Genomic DNA, 26479 nt, shown 5'->3' on the forward strand with positions numbered 1-26479 from the left:
GACTGTAATGGCATCTGTTGCAGTAGTTACCTACCTACCTATGTATGACCTACGTGTGTTTATTTCCGCGAGCTGTACGAAGTTTCAAGGCCCACGATGATAAACATGCTAAACGCTTCGCATAGTCCCTCTTAAGATCACTCGAGCCAAGCGACTATATAACCCATTTAGTCATACAGACCCAAGATCTCGCCGACGACACTCTTGAAAATACCCTGAGGATCGAACTTCTCGCGCACAGTCTTAAATCTTGCTAGGTGTTCGGGGTCAATGTTCTTGGTCGCGTTGCCCAATACCTCACGCGTGTTCTTGGTCCAATGAGGTCGGCACGGGAACTCATCGACAAGAGTCTTGGCCAATCGGGGATCTTTCATCATTTCTGTTAGCTTTGACCCTATAGTCTTACAGTCTGTGTGGAAAGGTGGGAATATGGGCAGAGCAACGCAGCGGGAATCTCTCACAAAACTCTTCGTTGAAACGTTTCCCATCGCCAATACTAGGTTTGAAAGACGGGAAATCAAACATGATGGCCCCTTTGCTCCAATCTGCGCCATCAGACGTGTTGTAGGTGACTTGGCCGAGCAGATCATAGTAGGGCTTGCCGAACTTGATATTGATCCCACTACGGTAAGTGCTCGTCATTATAATACCCTTCTTGGCTTCTTCGTCGAACGCTTGGCGCACACGCTTGAGCATGTCGTTGGCTATAGTGATGGGAAACGCGAGCTCAAGCGTGGCGCCGTGCAGCCCGTACTCCCACTACAACGACGAAAATCAGCAATTGCCCCCTTTTAAAACTGACAATGTATCCAGGTACCTAGGTAGGGGGGAGTTTGGGGGTTTGGGTTTCTTTTTGGAAGTATTTACCTCAGGCTTCTGGTCGGGGTACAGGCCACCGATTAGGACGTCGTAGTTCCAGCCATATACCGGCCACTCGCTGATCGTCTCTTGTGTCGTCTTCTCGCGGAAGTTGGGAGCGGACCATAACCCGAACGCGGTGGTCTCGAAAAACATGTTGGAAGTCGCAAGATACTTTCCGCTCTCGAGGGTCGTTTTTGCGATGAAGGCTTCGGTGTCAGTGATAGAGAATGTGTTCTGGTACCCTTCCTGGGAGCTAAGTGTGAGCGGAACTTTGTCGTAATATCTCCAATGAAACTTCTTCATGTAAGGCCACCACTAAGTACTCAACGTTAGATTCTAGCTCTAGCCTCGACGAGGAATATGTCTAGGTATATACCCAGAAATTGGCAGTAGCATAAGGCGCAATCATGCCATAAATATCTCCGTTGAGTATGTCATCTTCGTCGATACTAGGCGGGCTTGTATCAGTCTGAAAATGAAAAATATAGGGGAAAGGAGGCCGGAGCACTTACGTCTCTTGTTTCGCAAACACCTTGAAATCGGGATAGATCTTGAACTTCATGCGAACAATGACACCTAGTAGACCTAAGGAGGTTGAAGCAGCAAGCCAGTCATCATTGCTCTCGTCTCGTTCGATCGTGACGATTTCCCCGTCCCCATTGACGATATCTATCGACAGAACACCGGCTGCAACCATAGAGTCCTCCCGGATAGCAGAGCGGTGCCCGCCCATCGCTACTGCACCAGCCATAGTAATATTCCAGTTGACGAGTGTGTAGCCCATGGAAGCATTGTTTTTGTGGAGATATTCGGCAAGCTGGAGAAATGTCACGCCAGCTTCTATATCAACTGTGCCGGACTCGGCGCCTTCTTCTAGTACTAAATTTGAGATTTCGTTGACGAACTCCGTACGGATGATAATGGTCTCCGGGTTGTCTGAACACATAGTATCGTACCTTCATGACATTTTCAGTCAGAATTGGTCTCTGTGTAGATACGGCTAAAGGATTACAAGAAATCCTAAGCACTGCAGAGCATGGAGCAAGCGTCGCACAGGGTAGATTCTCAAATACAAAGTATATTGATAAAGGGGAGTTCACGAATGTGGTTCTCAACTTACCACATATGGCCTTTTCCTGATGCCCTCACCGGGGTGCCATTAGCAGAGGCGCTTTTCACAAGTTGAACTATCTCGTCAATACTGGTAGCATTGTGAACACTGGCAACATCGTGGCAGGCAGGGAATCCATCTCCATCAAACGTGTTATATGGCTCGGCTAATACATTGCCAGAGCTCACAACGGCCAGAGTTAGAAGAGCTCGGTGCAGACTCTGCATCGCGAAACAAACGTACTATCAAGTTCGTGGATAGCTTGGCGGCAGTTGACATAGGTAAGCTTATAGGTAACTAGTACAATTTTTATCAAACATCTAAGTGCCTAGTACCTTAGAGCTGACAGGTCATTTAGTCTGGTAGCACTTGCAGAAGCCATGAGTCTTGTATTTATGAACAAGTAGTTGTAAAGGGGGGGGGGGGGGAGCTTCCGCATGCAATCCTCGCTTCACCTTGGCCTCCTCGTGATTGCTGTAGTTACCCTGTCCTTCTAAATCCAGCTTCAAAGCTCACGCTTCGAAGATAATGAGCACCGGGGTGCCCTGACAAATTCCTACATGTTGACGTACCATATTGAAGAAGCACTCTAGCATCCTCCTATGAACGACAGTGTAGCCATGCTCGGCGATGGTGTGCCTCGGATGTAGTGAGTTTTCCGCAATGAAAAGATGCCCGTGATAACGATCGTCGTCACAATTGCACGGAGCAGGGTACGGAGTATATGCCTTGGACGGCGCATGGCCAAGAACGAAGCGTCAAGATCTCGGCAAGTCATCTAATGATGCCAGGGGTAATTATGTGAGCAAACTCATATCCCCAAGTTTCTGATGTAACACCCCGCCAATTCCGACCATACATGTAGCGAGGATTGGTGGTGGTGGAGTCGCATTTGAACTCGGTTCTGTCGATCATCAGAAAAGAGGGCGAGGATTAATACATTCAGCTGCTCAGCTGCTAAGTATGGCAAATGGGTACCTGGGTATCTAGTAACCTAGGCATACAATCACAAGGATTGCCAATGACATCCTTTTGACTACAGCCGAATACGAAATAGGAGCTTGCTGGGATGAAGCTTGATTCACAGCTATGTGCCTACCTAGGTACGTAGGTAGCTTTCTCTTCCATAGCTTTGTGGTGTCTAAATCAGCTCCCACCTCGCAAGCCATCCAACATTCTGGCCTGCGTTCCTAACCACGCAGAGTCTAATGGCGGGATCTTCTGAGTTCTTATATCGTCTTAACTCCTCTAGCGCCTTCGTAGCCGACAAACTACCGATCGCATCACCTCGTCCATCTCTAAGATTAAAGCTCCCCGTAGTTACAAAACCAATCAGATCTTCCTTGTCAGGGCATAACGGATGACCGTTGATATTGTCTGAATTGGGATGAGGTGGCGGAAATAAAGCTGGCGGACCAATCAGTTGTTGGGCGAGTAATTGTTGCCGGGTCTCTAGATCCAAGTCTCGTTTAGGGCGGACCTTTTTAGACGAGCTGGCTTTGGTTGGCCTTTGTGCTAGCCACTGGTCGCATAGGTTTGGAGGTAACTTGCCCGCTGATCTCGATGGTAGAGACGGCTCTGTGGCTGGTACTTCGGCCTGTGTTGAGACCGCAATGGGGTTTGCATTTGGTAAGCGATATATCCTCGCACAGGTACTTACTACCCCACGCCCCATCATCTTGATATTCGCCGTCACCAATGAAGCTAGATGAGGCAACCCAGTCGTCGATAAATTATAGGCCCTGAATGAAGACTTCGATAGTTGTGTGATGCTTTCTAAATGGCCCATTGGGCTTGCTTTTGACTCATCGCCTCCATTCTTCCCATCTATCAATGTCATGTCAGACTTGTTCCCTTTGCCAAGGCCGAGAAGTAATTCGTAGTCGCAATTCCACCCTATTCCAATTTCGCCTTTTCGTCCTGCTCCTAAATCAAGCGAATCCAAATTGACCCGTTTCCCTTTCGGCATACGTTCCCAGGCTTTCTGCCTCACTCCTCGTTCTTCTAATTCCCAAGATTTGCCAGCCTCTGCACCCGGGAAGTCACCCGGAAACCATGGAAGACCTCGCTCGAATGTGAGATGTCTGACTTCGTCCACGCCACCGAACCAAGGATTGCCGCCTGTTGACAATGGATAATGCATTAGGCCATACCATACCGCAAGCACACATTTCCAGGGTAGAATCAATGTCCACGTGCCGGACGATTGTAGCCCTAAGGAGTGGCGGGAAGCGAGCAACAATATAGGAATAGGGGGGTCAGCTAAGGTTGGTTGGAGGATGGCTCCTGGTACACCTTTGCCACGACGACGATTGAGAGACCGCTGCGACGGAAGTTGAGAGGCTTTGAATCGCAAATCTCTGTCGAACAACTTATGCGGCTTCACAGCATCTTGTTTCTGAAGTGCTGATATGGCATTTAGAAGCGCAACTTGGGCATCCGGATTTGTTGTATTCGGAATAATTGCACGGCGTGGAGGATAGTGGAGACGAGGGTCTGCGATCGAAAAGGCAAATAGAGACCCAATAGGCAAAGCGCCTGGGTCTTTTAGGCCAGCGAGTGATTCAAACATCGAAGCGTCACGTTCTTTAGACTCGGGCCGCATAAAGTAAGGCTTAAGAATTCCAAGTAGAGCTTCTGTCGAGTCGGGGCCAGTGATATCAATGCTCCCAAGCTCGAACCTCAGATCTTCAACATAAGGCCGAGGGTGCTGCATTTTTGCGAGCCGTGACACCTCGTTGAAGACCTCTAAGAACGTAGAGGGGTGGATACGGATATAAAGTTGCCTGAACGGTCCCCGCTGGTCTGTAAAATTTGCATGGCCGGCTTCCTTTTCTGGATTCCAGATAATAGTGGCTGGACCGATAAAACGCAAGTTGTCTTTGCCTTTCTTGCTCAAGTCCCCAGTCCAGTGCATACTACCTGATCTCCAACGTCTTGCTCTATCACTCCACATAGCTTCCTGTGTAAGCCCCAATGACTTGAGTACATTTTGAACACTGTTCTGGGGTCCGTATAGGCCGATAGTGCTCATGTAGCTCATGTCCCAAGCCATAGCGCCCTTTTCCCATTGAATTCGGTGGGTAGGCCGGTATATTTTCTGCGTGGGAGTGAGAGGGATTGCGAATCTCCATAATGGTTGTGCAGGATGTGTCATCCTCGCTCTCTTTGCATGCCACAAGTGAGTAGGGAGCCATGTTTTCGAAATCTGTCGCTTTCTGAATTTTCTAGTGGAGATAATGGGACTGTTGAGTGTATTCCTTCGTATTTTGAGTCTAGCTGCTCGAATGGAGATGGTTTCTTCATCGGCACCTGAGCTCCTCAGTTTCTGCAACCTCTTTCGCTTTATAAGGATTTCCAATTTGCGGGCCGTCTCAGTTCGTAACCTAGCCCTGGTAGTTTTTGGCTTTCTTGTCTTGGAGCTTACTGCTGGAGTGTTGTCCTCGGCCATTTCTCTCCTAGCCCTCCTTTGCAGACGTTTTGGGACTTTCTTATAGTTATGCGCTGCAGCCCTGCGTCTCATTTTGAAGGGTACGCGCTGAAATGCTCGACTGGTTTGAGAGGTCCGAGTGCGTCTCATGCTCTCGTCCAAAGCACTCATCTCGAAGGAGAGAGAGCTTATGAATGACTGAACGTTCAGTTCACCATCTTTCAAGGCTGCGTGAGATTGTTGAGAAGCAATGCTTCTGATATCATGAATCTTCGTGCGCTTCGTTTCTCGCGTACTCGGACCAGGGGGGGGCCTCCCCAGGCTATTCTTGGATATCACATCTTGCCGTGAATGGTCTTTTCTCTTATTTGGGTTGGACTGTATTGGCTTTCCAGTATTTCCAGCATTTCCGATACCAGCTCCAGCTCCAGCTTTAGTTGTTGACGTGATTTTTGCAGCAGGCTTCTTCTCAGTTGGGGCGCCAGAAGGTCTTGGCTGAGAATTCTTACTAGGAGGCATCAGGGTTTGCGTATATTCACTTTAAGCCAATCGTGTATAAACAAACAAAAGTGAGATTGATAAATATGAATGAGTGAGGAAGTACTTAATTCTTGTTCATTTCCCTTTAATTAGTTTCCTTCAATAAGGTTCGATGTTGGTTGTTAACATTAACGCGTGAGATCATTTTTTAATTGAGTTCAACTACATACGAAGTACTGAAAATGCACATATCGCTATGTAAGATATGTACGTACCTGATAACTAAGTTACAGTAGCTACTAGGTTAGCTACTAGCTACAGTACATACATACCTCTCCATTATGCACATTATGTACAAACTTACATACAGATGGATCCACAGATTCCATACATACCTATGATGCATACATACTACATATGAAGATACAAATGTAGGTGCCAAGGACAAGGTCTCAAATTAATTTGGAGCTGAAACAAATCATTAGCCCCCAAAAAGGCTTTTTCAAGTTCAACAAAACAAGCTCCAGCCAGCTGTTTGTTCTCTTACCATTCCCTTTTTCTTTTTTTTTTAATCTTGCCTAACTACCTCCTAATTACTATGTATGGAGTAGCTTTGCCTGACTTGCTTGACTGTCTGCTACGTAACTCAACCCTTATGTAGTTATATCCTAACTACGTAATAAGTAGTTGCATGACAGACTAGGATGAACACAATCCAGATTCAATATAGTTCCTGATCTAGCATTGCTTTTTACCCTCTTCGTACGATTGATCCGCAAACACGACCTTGATTCGTCCTCCCCGGTGTAGCCGAAGACGAAGACGAAGGGAAAGAAAAAGGAGACATAGTTATAGTATCTAGTACATCTAGTACATACTATAGTACTATAGTTAGTACACACCCAGAACACGCCCAGAGCCTGCCTGACAGAACACCCTGACACCGAAGTTGACCGAATCAGTCGGACTTTGTCGTCATCTAAATCCGCGCCAAATCATGACTGCATGCTATCAGTACATTGCCACTACTACCGCCGTCTGTATTTGCTGCTAAGCTACCCATACGCGGGTAGATAGCATGTGCAGTGTTTCTACCGCCAGGGTGAATGCGACTTTACTAATATTGTGATAATATGGCATCCTTGAGTATGTAAGCCTCGCATTCGCCCGTCCTCGCATCCTCGCATCCTCGTACCCTCGCACCTTCGCACCTTCGCGCCCTTTCTTTAATTCTTCTTGTTTCTTGAGCCGCATTCCAAATCCCCTGAAGTGACATTTTATCATCTATGAACTTGCATTTGTTCAATAAGCGAATATGTAACTATTTGTTGTTGTGTTTCCGACATCTTCATTCCGCAATTCCTTTGTCATCTTTGCTTTATCCGACTGTGGCCTTTGCCATTCAGATTTGAGACCAGCGCATAAAGTTGCATAATGTCTTTTGCTTCTGCTGCCATTGCCATCGCTATGCGCAAATACTGTCATCATAATCTACTCGAGCTAACATGCGCGTTCTTCCTATAGTGAACAAGGCCCGGAAGGTATATCCAAATCCTCGCCTTCCCCTTATTCTCCAGCGCTGCCTAGTATTTCACCATGCCTACTAACACCTTCGCCTCCTTTATAGCCAAAGTTCGAGCTTCACCTCACCATCTATGACTTAAACAACGTACCCCTAGTTACCGGAACATCTACGATAAAATGGCATCTTCCGAACTCGATGCATGGCGAAAATCGTGGCCGCACAGCGAAATGCTCCATCGATAAGATTAACCACCGCGTCGTCTACAACTACTCCAAAATAATCCCTATACGCATCTCCATCGACCGCACCAATAACCTCACAGAATGTCCCATCGACTTCGAGGTCTTGCAGGAGTTCCCCATGGTGGTCGGTGGCCGCGATGAGAAGATATCTCTTGGGGTCGTTAGGCTGAACCTAAGCGAGTATGTAGAGGAAAGCGAGACCTTCCCGCGCCGAAGCATGGGAGCTCGGATGAGCGCGAGCCTGGAACATGCGCGGGACAAGGTCGGCCAAGGCCTATCACACCGAAGGCAAAGCAGTAGCAAATCCAGCGGCGGTCCCAACGTCGTGGTAGGAATTAGTCCGACGAATACAATGGCGCCACCTCCACCCCATCCAGAAGAAAATGATATTGTCGACGATGAAGCTGAGGAGGGTATTGTACGCCGGTACCTCATGCAGGAAAGTAAGATTAACAGTACACTTAAGATCGGCATCCTGATGGTTCAAATCGACGGGGAGCGCAACTTTGTTGCGCCGCCCCTCAAAACCGCTCCCATGTTCGGAGGCATCGCCGGCATCATGACGGGAAGTGAGCCATTGCAACAGGCTGAGCCCGGATCTGATGACGGGTCTGTGCCACCCCACAACCCAAAAAGCACCAGCCTGAGCAGCAAGTCTAGGGACGCCTCCGAACAGCAAGATATGTACCGCCGCGCCCTAGCCGCTAGCTGGGCCTGCCAGCCCGGTGAGCTACCCGCTGACGAGTGTATCGAAGACATCTTCGCCGGGGGCGATGGGTGGAGCGATAGTAGGAAACCCGGAGAGTCAAAAAGAAAGCCAGCGGTGGGGCGCCAATCTATAGATAGCAGCCACAGCATCCAGAGCCGCAACAGTAACCACAGTGGCAGCGCAAGCGGTGACGAGGCGGCAGTAGGCACACTTCGACCAAATGATATCCGTCGCATGCGGCAACACATGCGTACCCGCAGTGGTGGCAGTGATAAGAGCTTACATACGGCAATTGGCGGTAACAGTAATTTTAATAGTACACAGCCCGCAAATTCTCATCAAGCTTCTCATTTGCGGTACCGCACGAAACCCCACAAAGGGGAGACAGTCGGCCTCTATGATGGCAGTGAAGGGGGAGGTCCACGAAGCCGAAGTGGAAGCTTAGCGAGTCTTGCACCGACGTTAGGGAGTGAGCGCGGCCGGGATGGGTTTCGGCGGCCGAAGGAGGTAGATGAATATGAGGAGCGTGAGGATCTCGTTGCCTGGAAATTGCCTGAGACAGTTACGTGATGCTGACGTACTTGCATTAAGAGTGCTTACCTCTTGAGTAAGAAAGTATCTCATGTTTTGCGTCGCGTTTATCTACGCACCTAAGTAGATACTGTGCTTGATAAGCTACTCATTGACGATCCGGCAACTTGCTCAGTACTTGAAAGAGCCGGGATAATTCGGGACAGGATAGAGGGACATAGAGGGGCATAGAGGGGCATAGAGGAGCATAGAGGCAAGCAAGAATAAGGATATTCGTCATTCGTGTCCTACCAACAGATGGTAATTAGTTAATACGGCTTACTCTTAAGTACTTTATATGGATTAATAAAGGGGTTGTGAATACAGAATGGATAGACGGACAAACGGCACATCATGCATGAAGCCCATTCAGGAGTCGTAAGAATCCCTTTTCTTTTCACGTTACTCTAGTCCTTATGCTATGCCATGCCTACCTAGCCTAGCCTAGCCTGTTCAGCCCTTGAGCGTGGAGTAACTTCCATGCCCCATGCATTTGTTCCCTCTATCGAAACAGAGCATGCCCATCACCGGGTACCGTAAGTCGGCCTCTTTCCCTTCCCTCGAAAAGGGCCAATGGCGATGGCGAGGGGGAAAAGTAGTAGCATATAAGTAATGAGATGGTCTATTTCAAGAAGACTTCAACGTTCCTCTAACGCCTCCCTTACCGCCGACTTCTCTCGTCGTGATGGTGATTGTTAGGTCTCCGGCAACGTTGATCGTGACTTCAACTTTGCCTCCCTTTTTGACGTCGCGGATAGTCGCCTCGGCAAGGGTGCTGCCGATCTTCCACACCTTTTCTCGGTGCTCCTCCTCTTCTTCCTCAGAGTCAAAGTCGCTGTCATCTTCATCATCATCCTCGTCGTCCTTCTTGCCATTCTCTTTAGACTTTGGCTCTGGTTTGGTGACCTTGATATGGGTGCCACCTTCAACCACCTTAACTAGAACATTACCTCCATTGTCAGGGGCCACGATGTGAACTGTTCGGCGAGCCGGGACAGCCGTCTCTGGCGCAATGATTGGCGTGAAGGACTCTTCACCCTCATCCGATAACGAAATAACTCCGATAGCATTCGTAATGTGCTTGACTGTGGTGACTGCAGGGTGTGTTGATTGCTCAATGTCGTCCGATTCGTACTCTTGGATCAATGAGGCCTGGAGAGCAGCACCACGTGATTGAAGCTCGGAGGGATTGATAGCAACAGCGCTCGTTGATGGAGCTTGGATGGTAGTGGTCTCGGGGAATATCGCGCGGAAGTTAGAAGCGATTTTAGGCGTGTGAGATGTGCCACCAGAAAGAATGAGTTCGTCAATGTCAAGTACGTCCAGTCCCGCCTTCTTTATCACACCGTCAACCAAACGGTTGAAGCCTTCGAAGACCTTGCGGGCAATTGTCTCATATCTTAACCGGTTGATGGTGGTCTGGAAATCAATACCCTCCGCCAAACTCTCTACACTGAAACTGGCATTGGTTCCAATGCTGAGTGCCTTCTTGGTAGCCTCAGATTCAGCCTTAAGCTTTGCTAAGCTCCTCGCATTCGCTCGGGGGTCAACATTAGCGTTCTTCTTCATGAATTCCTTTGCAAAGTGATCCATCAGAACATTGTCCAAGTGAGCACCGGCGAATTCGTAATCGTGAGCAGTAGCAAGAATAGTGTAAAGTCCGCCTCTCGAGGCAACCACCGCAACGTCTGAGCGGGTACCGCCGAGGTCAGCGACAACGATGATTCTGTCTTCTAATATAGCCTCTGGTCTCGCATCATAAGCAAGAACTGACGCGATTGGCTCGTTGATTAATTGGAGAACCTCGAGCTCAGCATCGTTTGCAGACTGTATAAGAGCCTCTCTCTGGGCTTCAGTGAAGTTGGTAGGAACCGTTATTACGGCGGAAGTGACTTTCTTTCCCAAGTAATCTGAAGCGGATTGTATTAAACGCCGCAGATATCGAGCAGATATTTCCTTCACAGTGAGAGTTGATGGAGGTTCGCCCTCAACCTTGTCCTGGATCGTAAAAGAGACAGTTCCATCTACGTCTTGTGGGTGGGAGGCGGCATGGCAGTGGGTGGGATCAATCGACTTGAATCTATTTAAGAAAGTAAAGGTAAGTTGTTAGTCCACTCGGAAGGTTACAAAGGGAAGACATACTCCTGGCCAAGGAAGTCCTTGAAGGAAACCACAGTGTTCGTAGGGTTTCGAATTAGCATAGCCTTGGCCTGGTTGCCAGTGTACTCTTCTCCATCGACATATGATAGGATGGTGGGGATCTGTCGGTCTAATATGGTACAAGACACGAATAAGTTAGCAAAGCTAGATAGAGTAGATGGTGAAATAGAGAGGCGCATGTCACCAACTCACCTCCATCCTCATTTGCAATTACAACTGGGGTATCGTCACTTGTACACGCGATGGAGCTATAGGAATTGCCAAAGGAGATGCCAATGGCGCATCGATCACTCGGCGAAACGCCGAGCTGGTTGACCCTCTCAGTCATAAGTGCAGAATTCACAGACTTGGCCAAATAATGTACTTTGTGGTAAAAATGAATTTGAAAGTGCCTAGTATTTGAAAAGAATTATGTCCTTTAACAAGATTCGTCGTTGGTGGGGGTAATCTCTATTTTTTTATGGTTTTTCTTTTTTTTTTTCTTTTTTTTTTTTTTTTGGGAAGTAGTTAGTTACAACCAAACAAAATTTTAACATGGGATTAGGTGGGGATATAAAGTTTAAGGCGCTTTACAGGTGCTACTACCCTACCAGGGCCTACCTACTACTAGGGTAGCCTGGGTACATAGTAGGTAACTATGGAGGTTAACTACTACAAAAGTACTTTCAAGTTACATGCAGTGCACGGTGTGGACTAGCATCAGCCACAATAGCCCCTCCATGATGAACACTTATCATTCAAGTTCAAGTTGATCAGCATTGATTTATGTACTACTAATAAGATCTTCGAAATTTCATCAGCCACATCTACCCAAGTACCCTTTTTAATAACATTGAACCATTCCCAATAAATTTCAAGAGAATCAATCCTTCATGATAACATCTTGGAACTCATAATCTTCCAAAATGGCTATCGAGAAAAGTGAAAGAATCCTAGTCCTTCCAGGCGACAAGTTAGATCACACATTAATCCCCTCACATCCTAAAAAGGCTTTGCGCCTTGGCCCTGGACTCCGGCACATTCCTCCCAATGAGCTCGTGCCCACTGTTGCTGGCCAACTCGTTACAGATCACAGAAAGAACTCGATATGGATTGAGTACAACGGAGGACGGGTAAATCCTCAACTTCTATAATCACTCGCAGATATCCTACGTACTGATCCATCATATAGTATGTACCAACGGTTGGTGACCTCGTCATTGGCACCGTCCACCATTCAGCAACCGACTACTTTTACGTCCAGCTGTCAGGGTACACTTCAAATGCCGTGCTACCCCAACTCGCCTTTGAAATGGCTACCAAGAAAACTCGTCCCAATCTGAGCCCTGGATCTCTGGTGTATGCGAGAGTGAGCCTCGCCAACCGGCACATGGACCCGGAGCTCGAGTGTGTCTCTCCTACGACTGGCAAGGCTGAGGGCTTGGGCCCGTTGAATGAGGGTATGGTATTTGAAGTCTCGCTAGGCATGGCCAGGAGATTATTGATGCGGAAGTCGGTCGAGGAGGGTAAAGTAGTTGTGTTAGAAGAGCTGGGAGCTGCAGGCCTCGCCTTCGAAACGGCCGTAGGTAGGAACGGGAAGGTCTGGGTCAACAGCGAGAAGACCAAGGTTGTGCTTGCAGTTGGCCGTGCAGTCAAGGAAACGGACGAAAAGAACCTCAGTATCGAGCAACAAAAGAAGTTGGTACGCAGGCTGATAAAAGAATTGAATTAGGTCAATCCTAGAGGAGCAAAGGTGAGATAGAGTGAGGCTATTTTCCTTGCTAAATCAACGATACCCAACCACTCTTATCCCGGACTCGCTTGTGGTTCAGCATATTCACATACCAACTCGTTTCAAAATTATGGTCTCTGATGTTATATGATGTATATTTCTAAGGCTAACCCGCAACCCTAACCATCCTCAAACATAATATCAGCAATACCCAGTCAAGGGTGATCCAAAATCAAGAGCCTCAATATCCCATTACCACCATATCCCTCCCATATAAAACATTTTTTCAAAAGCCGACCTCAAACGGAATCCAAGACTGTCCAACTGCTAATTACATTTCAGGTACTGGCGTTTTGCATAAACGAGACCTCAAGAACATATATCAGAACATGTAAAGGTTTATTGTATCGATGATGCTCAACTTTTCGCGAATTTATGAGAAAGTCATTTCGACTACAAAACATCAGGAAGCTGTGATGGTCAGCGCGAGGAGCTTCATCTTGCCCCACGCCATCTTATCTCTTTAGTTTCCTAAATCCATGTCATCTGCAATTCCCCCTCCAGCCTCCTTCTGTCGCGACACGCCGGGCATACCTCATCGTCTTCTTCCTCGGGGCTGCAAAAGCACGACTGCACAGCGCACGAATAGCTGGGTGACGGTGTCTTAATAGAGACCAACATGGCAGACGGTGGGTTCGAAGCCCGCGGCTTCTCCTCGTGGCTCTCTTCTTCGAGGTATGCGGCCGACGGCACACCATGTTCTTTATAGTGGCGTGCGCTGCTCGACACGCAAATCCCAGCCGTGCGATGGGCCGGTACGGGTACGAGCTCATTAGACACGGAATGTGACCGTGGCTCGTTGCTGACCAGTGAGTCCATAGAGGACACGGTCCTCATACAGGTAGCCGAGGCAGCGCGAGGTGGTACGGTCGGGCAGGCGAAGGTTGGGCCGTGGTGTCCTTCGTCGGGGGTAGCCGGACGAAAGGTATCACTACGCCAGCCAGGGATTTTAGGGGCCTGTTCGAGTTTTGGTGCGCTTGGCTGTCCTTCACTTTCCGGACTAGGGTAACCTGCAATCTGCACCGTGTCGGCCATTGTGGTAATGCGCTTCACGAGAGAGCTGTCTGACAGTTTATGCAGAGGGTCTCTAGGCGCTTCCATTGACCGAATCGGCACCGGTTGGTAAGGCATGCTAATTTGTGTTCTGCCACGGATGAAGTTGTTGTCGTTAGCAGGATCTAGAAGTCCGATAGGCTCCTCAAGGTTCTGATTACGAGACCGGTTTTCTATCCTCGCCGGACCATCTCGAGCATTTCTGTTAGCTCTATCCAGCCTATCCAGCCTCTGCCGGGCCGTAGGCCCTGTTTCTTGGACTCTAGGAGCTGTAGAGTTTGATTTCTTTTCGGATTGCATTAGGCGGCGCTCTCGAAGCGCATCCTGATAGACATCCGGGGGGAGCAGCGGCCGAGGTTTTGACGGAGGAGGGATCGAAATATGTTCCACTGGTATCGGGCTCCTGACCTGAAGTGGTTGAGTGGACCTCGCAGCAGCATCAGTACTTATCCCATCCAGCTCTGCCGAAGTGATGTACGATTCGCGAGAGATCGTTCCAGGGTTTATAGCCTGCCGAGATAATCCCATATCATTCTTATACTCCAAGAACTTTCTACTTGCATAATAAGCAGTCTCCTTACCAAAGACAGTAACAAAGTATTTAAAACATTCGCTACAAACACGTGGTAGTTTGACCGCCATTCGACAGGGCTCGCACCTTGCGACGAATACTCCCAAGCAAGAATGATCTTTCCTCAAAGCATATCGCCAGCATCTGTTAAACTCCCGTTCCTTGTGACGGCAAGCGTACCGAGAAGTAATGCGAGTACAGTCGCACGGCATGATGTCCCTGGAAGTTTACTTACGTACCTAGTATGAGTATCAAATATCATAGGTGTGTGGGTGACCTGCCACGCCAGCAAATTCCCAAAAAGAAAAGACGATAGAACGAATTTTCTTCTTTAGAGATTCAGGTACGTTAGTTGTAAATGTCTCGGTAAAGATGGGCCATGCCTACGCTGATGGGCCCCGTTTAGTATTTGTATTGTAATCACAACAAGAGAATGGCATTGTTCTGTGACAAAATCTTTGTCGATAATACCATAGCCGACCAAGGTCAGCTCCCTCAAAGGAATTGTTTCCTAAGTCTTAAAAAGTCCCCTAGAAGCTTTGTATACCTATGAGAAAGGAAGCTCCTTCGCTCAAGAGACCTTTATCTGGAATTAACTAATCTAGTAGCTATCCTTTCATATCACTTCGAGTAGACATCTTCTAAATGTAAGAGAAGCCCAAGAGAACTTGAAGTGTTTAGGCTAGCTACATGTATAACACTACTATATACCTAGGGTATGTACAACATTAAACGACAAGAACATTAAATATTAAATTGAGATATATCGAAGCAGATAGTATGTTATGCAGGGAATAGAATAAGGCAGCATATATGATGAAGAATCAAGTGGTTGATTAAGTTAAGTTCTAAGTACATAAAGGTACGAAGCACCGCAGTGGTAGCCTAAGGTTACCTATTGTAGCAGCCTAAGGCAACTACAGTATAATTAGTCATCTAACCTTAGACTAATATATAAGGCCACAACCGGGCCCACAAAGTAGCTTAGACAATCAACCTAACCTGAACAACTTTGCCCTGCTCACAAAATACTATAGTTAATTCCAACAGGGATAAATACATATCATTCTGATTCATTCATCGTATGTGCTACGTGATGTACCTCGTACTATGTAAGCTGACTGTGTGTGAGTGCACGGTCCATCTCTATAATAGTTAATCCTAACCAGGTACCCATGCATACATAGTTACCTAGGGTACCTCCCACTTTCGTCATCAGACGAACATTTGAAGCTTTTCAAAAAGTCCTCTTCTCCCTTCTCCCTTCTCCCTTCTTCCTTAGGCATCCTACGTAACATGTCCAACATACATCTTTACATTTAGTAGATTTATTAATTCACTTAACTAGGTATTTACTACTTTTATTAGGTATATCATAGGTATATGAGCCGTAAACAATGGATCAGAAGGTTGATGATCTACTACGCCGACCACTTTATGGTGAATCTCTACTCTCTCGTTTTCCATTTTCTACACATGCCATGTTTCTGCATTTCTAACGCTCTACTGAATAAAAATAGTCTACGACCTACCTGACCAGGTCCTCTGTACACTCGCTTTAAAACAGGATGTCCGCGATGAATTACCAAACACAACATCAGAAGAAAATAAGCCAAGGTCCCCAGGGCGAAAAGAAGCGCAAAACATACCTGACAATACCCCATCATCATCTATAGTTGGCTCACAATCCTGCTCGCTCTGCGTCTTTTCGTTTACGAATGTGCAAGACCAGCGCAGCCACCTCAAGTCAGACTTGCATCACTATAACTTAAAACGAAAATCACGCGGCCATAAACCAGTCTCTGAGGCCGAATTCGAGACGTTAATCGCAACTCTCGACGAGAGCCTGTCAGGTTCTGATTCATCCGACTCCGATGAAGAAGACAACCATAACGATAAAGAGAATGGTCTCCTGACGACGCTCCTAAAGAAACAAGCCACTCTCGCAGATCGAAAGGGCGCTATCAACATAGCCAACGATGATGATGATGGTGGTGGTGGTGCCAGATTTACGAGGAGGAAACCGAAGGGTGTAACTGGGCTGCCATTATTATGGTTTAGTTCACCACTCCTTCCGCCAAATAAGTATTTTGGCATCTACAGATCTATTCTCACACTGGAGGAATCAAAAGATGATGGCCAAATTGTAGAGACAATCAAGAAAAAGCAACTAGAGCCGATACCGGTACCGAAGCCAGGACCGGATGGGAACTTCACGTCGACCAGCTACAAGGGGCCGCATATATTCCTTTGCATGATCGGAGGTGGTCACTTCGCTGCCATGGTCGTGTCACTGGCGCCGCGACAAACAAAGCACGGCTCTGTGGGCCCTCTGAATAGAGAGGCCATAGTGCTAGCGCACAAGACGTTCCACCGATATACTACCAGGAGGAAGCAAGGTGGATCGCAGTCGGCAAACGATAATGCGAAAGGCAATGCGCACTCGGCGGGTTCAAGCATCCGTCGGTACAATGAGCAGGCCTTGACAGACGAGGTCCGTTTACTCTTGCAAGAATGGAAAATATTACTAGACACGTCAGAGCTACTATTCATCCGAGCAACGGGGTCTACGAATCGAAGAACACTTTTCGGTCCTTACGAAGGCCAAGTCCTACGAGGCAACGACCCGCGAATACGTGGATTCCCGTTCAGCACGCGGAGAGCAACGCAGAATGAGCTGATGCGATCTTTCATCGAGTTGACGAGACTGAAAATTTACGAGATCGAACAGAAACAGGATACAAAAGGGGAAGAGGAGCAGTCGGTGAAGACGACACCCAAACCTGCAAAGCCGGCTGCACCAACCCTAACAGAGGAGGAAGAAACAGCACTACTGCATACATCACAGTTACAGGCCTTCATACGAAGATCTAAACTACCTGGTCTCCTGTCGTATCTAAAGAGCAATAACCTACCTGCCGAGTTCCTCTTCCAACCAACAGACTCGCAGCAGAATCATCACGCACCTACCCCCCTTCACCTTGCCGCGAACCAAAACTCAGCGCCGATCGTCCAAGGACTCCTGGTGAAAGGAGGTGCAGACCCAACATTTAAAAACCAAGAAGGTAAGACGGCCTTCGAGCTTGCAGGTGACCGCACAACGCGCGATGCCTTTAGGGTCTCTCGCGACAAGTTGGGCGAGGCACGATGGGACTGGGAGGCGGCCAAAGTGCCACCACCGTTGAAGAAAGAGGAGGCGGATAAGCGGGAAGAGCGCGAACGCCAGGAGAATATGAAGCAAGAAGCGGAGCGCCGCAAGGCTGAAGAAGAGCGGCTCAGAAAGGAGGGACCCAAAATTACGCAGAGTAATAATAAGACGCGTGGAGGAACGCTGATGGATGCCGGCCCGAGAAAGACGGCGCAGGATAAGCGTGAAGAGGAAGCGCGGGGGCTTACCGTAGAGCAGAGGACGAAACTTGACCGTGAAAGGAGAGCTCGCGCGGCAGAAGAGAGGGTACGCCGGATGCAGCAGGAGAATAGTACCTAAATAGGTGCCTCGCCTACCTACTACCTGCTGCATACCTATGCTACATACTGGATATGTAGTAAGCGCTGATATGCGTTTTTGTGGCGCCTTGGATATTGATCAGTACATCATGCAGGTTAGTTAGAAAACACATGCAACGAGTAGGCAGTGGGATAAATTGCTAGGTAGAACATATACGCGCCGCCCCTCTGTGTAAGCCTGTGTAAGCGCTTTCCAATGTGATGAACGGCCAATGAAATTAACAAGATGTTTTCAGCCACCACGACGCCTTTCACGTTGAAAGTGAAGGACGAGAATGGGGGGTTTAGCTTCTTTATATGCACATGAGTTGAGATCTGCTAAATCGATTATTTGGATTATTTGGCGTTCGTCAACTATGGGTGGCCGGTCTTGTTATATAGGTATGTAGCCATCCATGTATGCATCATGTAGCAAGAACCGTATAGATGAGACTGTGGTAGCATGGGGACCCTCCAAATAAGCTCAAACCAACAGATCGCGATCATTAATAAATAGCCAAATAAAGCACGAACTCGTAAGATCGATTTTCACAGGAAGTTGCCTTATTTGGACAAATAAGATCTGAGTCCTGCAGGATTGTTGTTGTCAGGCTTAGCTCCCGCGATCAACAGTAGGGTTTTTAATGAGGATCAGCAGAAAACAACGATTACCAAGAGAATGGAATGGATGGAGAGTTTGCCTGAGCTTCTCATAGCGCTACAAGAGTTTCCCAGCTATTAATAGTAAACCCTACCTACCCTGTTTATCCTCCAGCCTTCGACGAGTTGACGACAGATTTTGTATGAAATCATTTTCCATCATGCCACATGAAGACTTGCTAAGTTGGTAGTTACGGGTTAATTTCGTTGGCTTCAAATTCTTCGGGCCCATCGGGTTGGCAAACCAGGCAAAGTAAATATTGTAAGCTCATCTAGTAATTTTAATTTTCGGATACCAGCTAATAGACCTCGGATATTAGAGTAGGTAGGTAGGTGGGCATTCTACTCATTGGCGCACAATCCGGAAAGCTCGCCTACATATGTAGTAACTCGGTAAGAGAGGGTGACTCGGGGGAGCGTTCTAAGCGCGGTGGCATACATACTACATACTTTATGTAATTATTTATGTAACTATTTCCTACGTAGGACTTATCCTAATATAGACCATCGACGGTTAGACCTCAAGGAGTTGGCGTAGCTGGGACTGGTAGCGCTTGGCCCAGTTAAGTGTTAGTACTGCAGTAGATGGCCAAAAGAGGCATTTGTGCCTGGCGATCATTGTAGCTTCTTGGCCATCGCTTAATTGATCTCATAGATCAGCTGTGGCAAGTTGACTGTGGAGATTGATACATAATAGTTTTCGTGTCTCTTTTTGACGATACAGAAACGAGATGAAATGCGAGGCAGCCCAGCTGCCGTCAGTGTATTATGCATATTCAGCAGGTATCTACTATGTACATAATCTCATCATCGTATCATTCCCTCGTGTAAGAGTTTGTCCGATATTGAGGTCTGTCTCTTTAAAAAGATGTTATTTTCGAGCTCTTATCAACATATGATAGTTGGTGATGTTTGAAAATTGAGCCAAAGGGATTGTTTAAAGTCGCATCAACCAAGGGTAGGTCTCAGGTGGTGCGTGCCGTTCGTATTCGACCCCTTGTAGAACTGTTTGTGGTCCAAGTAAAGGGAAGCTAGTTGATGGCGGACAGCAAGTAGATTCTCGGTATGAAGCGATCGATCAGGGGGGGTTCCTTGATTCAACCTGCCAACATCTTGCAAATGTAGGTTAACTGTAGGTAGTATCCATATTTAGACATGTACTGTCACTACTGTGTAATAATAGTGTGTATAAACATAGTAGTAGGCATATAAACGAAAGGGCAAGCTTTAAACTGAATGTGGTGAAACTTGCGCGAGCTTTGACTGAGACAGGGACTGAGGGCTAGACTACTCTAGGTATGGAGTGCAGCAAGCTAAGCCGCAAATGATGGATGGCATTGGTTCTGGACTGTCAGCTACAGAGGGCCGGAATTTAGTGGCGGTTAGGGTTCCTCGACTAAGTCCCTGTCAGACTGTGTCAGTCAGTCGCCTCCGAGCTGACAAGCGGTAGTTAGCTCTACACTAATTCTAGTACTATGGATGCCCCCTATGCCCCTATGCCCCCTATGCTTCTATGCTCCTATGCCCCTACTCCTCCGACCAAGGACTCTCCCTCATTCACTACCTATCCCGTCACATTACCGGCTTGCTGTTATACAACAACGGTTTTACGGTTCCGACCTCCAAATTCCAATTTGAACTTGAAGTTGGCTGTCTATTATGTCTATTATTAGGCAACTCCTTAACCAGATAATGTGTAAAGCTGTACGAAACAGCAAGCATAGACCTACTATGTACATGAGCATACCATAAACACTATCCATCTAATAGGTACAAGGTTACTATGTATGATCCCTTTTATGCCATCGCTAAGAACAAGAGGGAACGGACTGATGGTTGCAAGAAATCGATCAATGTAACTTAGCTGCAGATGAAAGTCCTGTACCTGCATTAGAGCCGAGTTCTTGAGGCAAAAGCAAAGTGGCTATGCTTGTTTCAAGTTAAACAGAACACCATCGCTCTTGTGGTGAGGAGGCTGCTGAGTAGTCTCGCTTTGTTTCCTTTGCAGTCTGATATCATGTGTCGATTTGCATGTAAGCTTAGAAAGTGCATCGTTTGATAGCATCATTAGGAGATGTCTTCCATTGGGAGGTTTATTCATATTACTCATAGAAGCTTACTCCAACAAAAGCTGCAATTTCAGGAAACAGTACTATTGTACTATACTTACATAGTACACTCACCATTCTAGGCCATGTTCACGGATGAGGAGAGGGGTTGTCATTGGACGGGGAATCTTTGGAGGTCGGATCAAGTGGCTAAGAACGGTGGATCGGATGCAACCTTGAAGTGATCCCTGATGAACCCCCTGAAAATGATACTCCAAGATCTAAGACATCCCGGCTTGCAGCCGCGCGCTCTGTGCTCTCAACTCGGCCTAACTGTAATGGGGCTTGCGGCTTTCTTCAACTTCGCTCCTCACCCCTTAGCAAAGTTAGCATACTACGAACATCCATTCGACATTAGACCCCCAGGAGAGCCATGCCTTGCCATTTATGGATATATCTCTCCTAGCCAAAGACCACCCTTGTCATCTAGCTTTTCCCGAGCCTGGAACAGGAGAACAGGGGAGCAGAGCCCACAGACCCCATCATGGCTGATTGGAATGGTAAACACCCAATCCTAAAACCGCCCCTCCTCTGAGGTTGATAGGGTCTGGCCTCCATCCGTAGAACCCCGTTAAATTCCTAGCTTCGACGAGTGGTTCACAGCAGTCTGACATGAAATTTCTATATATGTTGGGATGTCCTCGTCTGTATCTATCCCACAAGAGCCTCCTTCCATCAAGCACTTTCTTTCCCTTGAAGGTAGACATTTCTGTCAGTTCTTTTATTCTCAGAAGTCAAGGTCATTCGTTTACTTGCTTCTATCTCTCGTTATATTTTTCTGTCATATATACAGCTACCCGTAACAAATTGCATTCGCTCCTTCAGCAAAATATCATCTCGGCTACTTTTCACTTTCCAAGATATTTGAAGCAAATAAACATGAAGAATACCTTATCTTTCGTTGCCTTGGCTACTAGCCTCGGCCAGGTGTCAGCCACAGTAAGTTCCATAACTCATCATCGTCTAGGTAGTATCTAATTACATCAGGGTCTCGGCTTCGGATTTTCCAATGCCCCTAAATTCACCTGCCCCGACAACACGGACAACGTGTGTATCCCTGACATCGTCAAGGGCATTGACTGGTCTGATCTCAACATCGGTGGGTTCGAGTCATACAAGGGATTCAAGTGGAGCGGCTTCACCTGCGCCGATAAGTTCAGCAAGCGGGATGAGCTGGCTCCCCGGACTTTCCAGAACAAGTGCATCACCGGAAAGGCTACCAAGGACAAGACTCAGAGCCCCAAGATCAGCTGTGACAAGAGCCAAGGTGTCAGCAAGACCTCTATCAAGAAGTTCCAGGTAACACCTGAGTTCGACTGCGACCTCGAGTTCCACTACACCATGCCGGATGGATCATCTTGCAAGCACCGATCTAGCTGCAAGGCCTCCGGTACCACCGTGGAAAACACCCAGTGTGGTGGTGCTACTGACGTTACCATCGTTTACCCTGAGCAGCCTAAGCTACCCAAGAGCACTTGTGACTTCGGTATCCACCAGATCGACTTCGACTGCGAGGATGCCCAACCTACCACATCCTACATCGCCTCAACCTCGACCTACGCCGTGAGCACCCCATCCCTGCCGGCCACCATCTCTTCCGCTATTTCCAGCAGCTCAGCCGTCGTTTCCAGCAGCTCAGCCGTCGTTTCCAGCAGCTCGGCCGTCGTTTCCAGCAGCTCAGCCGTCATTTCCAGTACCTCGGCCGTTGAGACTACCAGCTCAGCTTATGAGGTTTCGAGCTCTGCCGCTAGTTCCATTTCCAGCAGCGAGGTTCTCTCTTCGTTCTCTGTAACCAGCTACCTAACGACGTCAACCGTGTTCACGACCTCCGTACAAACCATTACCAGCTGTGGTGCAACCGTTACCAACTGCCCCGCCAGGTCTACCGTTCTGACCACTGTCACCGTTCCCATTTCTACGACCATCTGCCCTGTCACCGAGACCATCAGTGTCTCTTCTACCCAGGCTGTCTCAACCCCTGGTAGCTATCCTGCTGAGTCCACTTCGCTTCCGATTGGATCGTCGACTAGCGAGGTCAAGCCAACTGGCTCCACATCCCTACCTATCGCATCTTCCACCCAAGTTGTCTCGACTCCCGGCGGTTATCCTACGGAATCCGCTTCCACTCTGATCGGCTCCTCATCTAGCGAGAACAAGCCCACGACTTCGCTCCCCATCGGATCCTCAACGAGCAGCCCGGCTGGCCCCGTCGAGACTCTTCCCTGCCCAGATGTTGTTCCTTCTTGCTTGAACACCTGGATGTTCAGCGTTGGCTGCAAGGACAACACTGATTCCTCCTGCTACTGCCCTGACGCCAGCTTTGTCAGCAATGTCTTCACTTGCCTGTATGCCCACGGCGAGTCGGACGAGGTCATCTCCGAGGCTATCAACTACTTCCAAGGGATCTGCGCACCCATCAACCCTGGTGTTTTTACTGGTGCTGAATCTATCACTACTATTCTTACTGCCACCGCTACAGCCCCCCCGGCTGCTGTTACCACCATCGAGGTCGCCACAACCGTTGTTGTTCCATGCACAAACGAGGCTGGTGAGACGATCCCCAGCTCCAGCAGCACTATCACCATTAACACGAGCTACACTGTCCCGGCTGTCGTCTTCACGACTCTCACGTCTGGTCCCAGCTCAACTGGTGTTGTAGTTGTCCCTGGCACTTACGTTGCGACCGTTCCTGTCGCTGTTCCTACCCTGGCTACTCCTACTGCGACTGCGACACCTGTTGCTCCTTACCCGACCATTACTGGTTCCACGACTTTGTTCACTGCTCCTGGAAGCACTGGTCTCGTGTATCCTACAGCCTCCATATCTTCTACTTCCCCAATCCCGACGGCCGGTGCTGCGCACATCGGTGCCGGCATGGGCGCCCTGGGTTTCGCGGGTATGGTTGTCGCCGCTCTAATTTAGAGTACGACACGAGCGAGCAAGTAATTAAAGAAACCAACCAGTTATTAAAAGGGCAGTCGCCTTACAAGGCAACTCATTTTCCGTTCTATGTATAACATGAGTATTAATTGGTTACCATTATTATGACATAAAATTCTTACGATCCTTACGAAGAGGTTTTTATATATCAAGGGAACTTAATAAAAGACGAAAAAAAGGAGGATTTTTTATGTAATTTAATATCGTGTAATATATAAAAAGAAAAATTACCGTAATAATATTTAAATAATTAAAATGAGCTTTATTATAAGTAATACTAAATCCGTAGTACGAATAAGGGTACTTAGCTTTTTGTCCGCAGTATGGCGCTAGTAGCGCAGCTCCGGTGGCTCCAGTACACACCAAGCTGTCAATCAATTGCAACCAATCCAAACCATCTTTAAATCCTTGATTGAAGATATCAATTTGAAGGTCTCAATCTAAGGAGCAGATTGACCCCGGTTGCACGATTGCAGCTGCTCTATTGCAAGAGTTATCAATGGTTGAAGTTGCAACCAGTACCGTGCATGGGCCACCTACGTTACCACTTTGATTGAGGACTTGATACAGTAGGGCCCGAAGAGATCAATTAAAGATCAATCAATTCCTCAATCAATATAATTATTGAAGATTTGAGACATATATCAATCAATCCGTCTCGTCAAGGCGACAAAGATGAATGTCTTTGGGGATTTTTGAAAAATCGTTTGGATGGGCTGGGGTGGGTTTGAAATGGCGTTGAATTGATTGTGGCAGAGGTACTTGTGCGCACACCTAATTTGTGTGGGAGATCAGGTAGCACTGCAGACGAAATGCATGTACTCCTACTGCGGATTTAGTGTTGCTCTTATTATAACGTATATATATTTTATTTTTTTGTTTTATTATAACGTTAAATAATAATTAAGATAAAGGATTTAATATTTTTTATTTAAAAGTTATTTTATTTAATTATAAGAAAATTAAAAAGAGAGAAAAAAAAATATCCGTTAAAATATTTTTACCTTTATATAATTTTTTATAATAAATATTTTAAATAATGTTTAAGGCTTAAAAGGCAGGTATAATCTTAAAGCCTTAAGCTTTAAAGATTATATTTATTATAATAATCCTTTTTTTTTAATAAAATTTATTTTAAATTTTATCGTTATTTCTTATAAGTTTTTAAGGTATTAACTTTATATAACTTATTATTATTTTTATATAAAAGGTTAAAATTATTTTTTTTAATTATTTTTAATTATATATTAAAGTAAAATAAAAGATTTATAACTTTTAAATTTTAATCGTAATATTCTTTTAATAATTTTATAAAGTTTTTAAAATTATTTACCAAATATTATTTAAAATTTAAATTATAATTTTTCTATTTTATTTAAAAGTATTGTTATTTATACTTTTATTTTTTGTTATTAAGGCTTTATTTGTATTTTTATATATCTTATATATCTTTTAAACCTTAAATCCAAGCTTAATTTAACGCCTTTAACGTTTTTAACTGCTTATATTAATCCAATTTAAATAACTCTTTAAAATATATAATTATAAATGTGTAATTAAATTTAATTAAAAGACGTTTTAATTTCGAATTAATTAATACCGATCGTAAAATAAGGTAATACTTGGTTATAAAGTTATTTAAGAAAATAAATGAAAACCTAAGAAGTACGTAATAATTCTTAAGCTATATTAAAAACCCTTAATGCCTTTAAAACTTTTAAACTTAAACCTTATTTAATAGTTTTAACTTTAAATAATTTTTTAAAATATAAAGTTATAAACGTGTAACTAAATTTAATTAAAAAAGAATTTAATTATTAATTAATTAATATTAATCGTAATATAAGGTAATATATAATTAAAAAGTTATATTAGTATTTATCTCGACAGCAATCACGTGACATTTTTTAGCGTAACCTAAGCAGCTTTAAGGCTTTTAAATAGCTTTAAAAGCCTTTAACGTGGCATTAAAAGCTTTTAATATAATTTTAAAATTAATTATATGCCGCTTAACTTACCACCTACTTTCTTAAATAACTTTATAACCACATATCGCTTTAATTTAAAACTTATATTAATTAATTTAAAATTAAATACCCTTTTAATTAAATTTGGTTACACGTTTATAACTATATATTTTAAAAAGTTATTTAGATTAAATTAATATAAACAATTAAAAGCATTAAATTAAGCCTAAATTTAAAGTTTTAAAAGATATATAAAAATGCAAATAAGGCTTTAATAGCAAAAAATAAAAATATAAATAATAACACTTTTATTTAATATTATAATTTCTTATAATAAAATTTTAATAATTTAATTTTTTTTATTTTTTATTCCTTTTTATTAAAATTTAAATCGATAATTATTAATCTTAATATAAGTATTATAAGATTAAATTAAAGAAGCTTATATTAGAAAAATTAGTTAAGATTTAAAAATTTTAATTATTTACTTATATATTTAGTTATTTTAATAAAAGAAATGTTTGAGAATATATAATAAATAGTTTTATTATTATTCTTACGCCTTTTTTTTTTTTTTTTTTTTTTATATGCCCGTAATTAAAAATTATTACAATTTAATTAAAACTATCGATTTAAACATTTATCCGATTTATTTAACCTTTTTTAGCCTTTTTTATCCTTTTTTAACGACATAAATTATTTTTTAATTAATTTATTAGCCGTTTGGAAAGATTATAATAAAGGTATCGATATTATATATAAGGGTTGGTTTATCGATTAAATCCGATTTTTTAATTAATTTTAATTCGTTAAAAATAAGTCGATAACTTTTATG

General features: G+C 45.3%; 8 protein-coding genes across 8 annotated transcripts; 4 read left to right on the forward strand and 4 right to left on the reverse strand.

The window, feature by feature from the left end:
* Positions 1–42: 42 nt before the first annotated feature.
* Positions 43–2392, reverse strand: GGS25DRAFT_408376 (FAD-binding domain-containing protein). The gene is made up of 6 exons (XM_049258477.1): positions 1982–2392; positions 1374–1817; positions 1238–1310; positions 868–1176; positions 462–759; positions 43–367 (listed from the first exon to the last, which is right to left on the reverse strand). Exons 1-6 carry the CDS (start codon positions 2197–2199, stop codon positions 168–170), a joined length of 1542 nt encoding a protein of 513 aa, XP_049113773.1. The 5' UTR covers positions 2200–2392; the 3' UTR covers positions 43–167.
* Positions 2393–3113: 721 nt separating this feature from the next.
* Positions 3114–7284, reverse strand: GGS25DRAFT_515461 (ribonucleases P/MRP protein subunit POP1-domain-containing protein; the record flags this gene model as incomplete). The annotated part of the gene is made up of 2 exons (XM_049263085.1): positions 3114–5780; positions 7270–7284. The coding sequence occupies 2 exons, from the start codon at positions 7282–7284 to the stop codon at positions 3114–3116; spliced, it is 2682 nt and encodes an 893-aa protein (XP_049113774.1).
* Positions 7278–9266, forward strand: GGS25DRAFT_408641 (N-terminal C2 in EEIG1 and EHBP1 proteins-domain-containing protein). The gene is made up of 2 exons (XM_049258478.1): positions 7278–7423; positions 7510–9266. The coding sequence occupies exons 1-2, from the start codon at positions 7388–7390 to the stop codon at positions 8926–8928; spliced, it is 1455 nt and encodes a 484-aa protein (XP_049113775.1). The 5' UTR covers positions 7278–7387; the 3' UTR covers positions 8929–9266.
* Position 9267: 1 nt separating this feature from the next.
* On the reverse strand, positions 9268–11577 carry GGS25DRAFT_408682 (HSP70-domain-containing protein). Its single transcript, XM_049258479.1, has 3 exons — positions 11281–11577; positions 11071–11197; positions 9268–11008 (listed from the first exon to the last, which is right to left on the reverse strand). Exons 1-3 carry the CDS (start codon positions 11414–11416, stop codon positions 9556–9558), a joined length of 1716 nt encoding a protein of 571 aa, XP_049113776.1. The 5' UTR covers positions 11417–11577; the 3' UTR covers positions 9268–9555.
* A 268-nt stretch (positions 11578–11845) lies between these two features.
* Positions 11846–13220, forward strand: GGS25DRAFT_408699 (uncharacterized protein). The gene is made up of 3 exons (XM_049258482.1): positions 11846–12200; positions 12260–12830; positions 13142–13220. The coding sequence occupies exons 1-2, from the start codon at positions 11994–11996 to the stop codon at positions 12797–12799; spliced, it is 747 nt and encodes a 248-aa protein (XP_049113777.1). The 5' UTR covers positions 11846–11993; the 3' UTR covers positions 12800–12830; positions 13142–13220.
* On the reverse strand, positions 13066–15336 carry GGS25DRAFT_408695 (uncharacterized protein). The gene has a single exon (XM_049258481.1). It carries the CDS (start codon positions 14693–14695, stop codon positions 13331–13333), a length of 1365 nt encoding a protein of 454 aa, XP_049113778.1. The 5' UTR covers positions 14696–15336; the 3' UTR covers positions 13066–13330.
* A 1-nt stretch (position 15337) lies between these two features.
* Positions 15338–18471, forward strand: GGS25DRAFT_408690 (uncharacterized protein). Its single transcript, XM_049258480.1, has 3 exons — positions 15338–15610; positions 15671–15923; positions 16004–18471. Exons 2-3 carry the CDS (start codon positions 15881–15883, stop codon positions 17968–17970), a joined length of 2010 nt encoding a protein of 669 aa, XP_049113779.1. The 5' UTR covers positions 15338–15610; positions 15671–15880; the 3' UTR covers positions 17971–18471.
* Positions 18472–21616: 3145 nt separating this feature from the next.
* Positions 21617–23659, forward strand: GGS25DRAFT_524491 (uncharacterized protein; the record flags this gene model as incomplete). The annotated part of the gene is made up of 2 exons (XM_049264616.1): positions 21617–21676; positions 21725–23659. The coding sequence occupies 2 exons, from the start codon at positions 21617–21619 to the stop codon at positions 23657–23659; spliced, it is 1995 nt and encodes a 664-aa protein (XP_049113780.1).
* Between the last annotated feature and the right edge of the window lie 2820 nt (positions 23660–26479).

This window comes from Hypoxylon fragiforme (genome assembly GCF_022984875.1).
Source record: "Hypoxylon fragiforme strain CBS 206.31 chromosome Unknown GGS25scaffold_8, whole genome shotgun sequence".
Classification (NCBI taxonomy): Eukaryota; Fungi; Ascomycota; class Sordariomycetes; order Xylariales; family Hypoxylaceae; genus Hypoxylon; species Hypoxylon fragiforme.

Excerpts from the sequence above, each read along its gene's own strand:
- GGS25DRAFT_408695 (XM_049258481.1), bottom strand. The coding sequence starts at position 14,695 with ATGCCGTGCGACTGTACTCGCATTACTTCTCGGTACGCTTGCCGTCAC.
- GGS25DRAFT_408641 (XM_049258478.1), top strand. The coding sequence starts at position 7,388 with ATGCGCGTTCTTCCTATAGTGAACAAGGCCCGGAAG. Across the intron at positions 7,424-7,509 it reads TAGTGAACAAGGCCCGGAAG|CCAAAGTTCGAGCTTCACCT; the intron begins GTATATCCAAAT and ends CCTCCTTTATAG.
- GGS25DRAFT_408376 (XM_049258477.1), bottom strand. The coding sequence starts at position 2,199 with ATGCAGAGTCTGCACCGAGCTCTTCTAACTCTGGCCGTTGTGAGCTCT. Across the intron at positions 1,818-1,981 it reads TCAGGAAAAGGCCATATGTG|GTACGATACTATGTGTTCAG; the intron begins GTAAGTTGAGAA and ends AATGTCATGAAG. Across the intron at positions 1,177-1,237 it reads ATGCTACTGCCAATTTCTGG|TGGTGGCCTTACATGAAGAA; the intron begins GTATATACCTAG and ends TTGAGTACTTAG.
- GGS25DRAFT_408682 (XM_049258479.1), bottom strand. The coding sequence starts at position 11,416 with ATGACTGAGAGGGTCAACCAGCTCGGCGTTTCGCCGAGTGATCGATGC. Across the intron at positions 11,198-11,280 it reads AATTGCAAATGAGGATGGAG|ACCGACAGATCCCCACCATC; the intron begins GTGAGTTGGTGA and ends GTACCATATTAG. Across the intron at positions 11,009-11,070 it reads AAGGACTTCCTTGGCCAGGA|ATTCAAGTCGATTGATCCCA; the intron begins GTATGTCTTCCC and ends TTTCTTAAATAG.
- GGS25DRAFT_408699 (XM_049258482.1), top strand. The coding sequence starts at position 11,994 with ATGGCTATCGAGAAAAGTGAAAGAATCCTAGTCCTTCCAGGCGACAAG. Across the intron at positions 12,201-12,259 it reads TTGAGTACAACGGAGGACGG|TATGTACCAACGGTTGGTGA; the intron begins GTAAATCCTCAA and ends TCCATCATATAG.
- GGS25DRAFT_408690 (XM_049258480.1), top strand. The coding sequence starts at position 15,881 with ATGGATCAGAAGGTTGATGATCTACTACGCCGACCACTTTATG. Across the intron at positions 15,924-16,003 it reads ACTACGCCGACCACTTTATG|TCTACGACCTACCTGACCAG; the intron begins GTGAATCTCTAC and ends GAATAAAAATAG.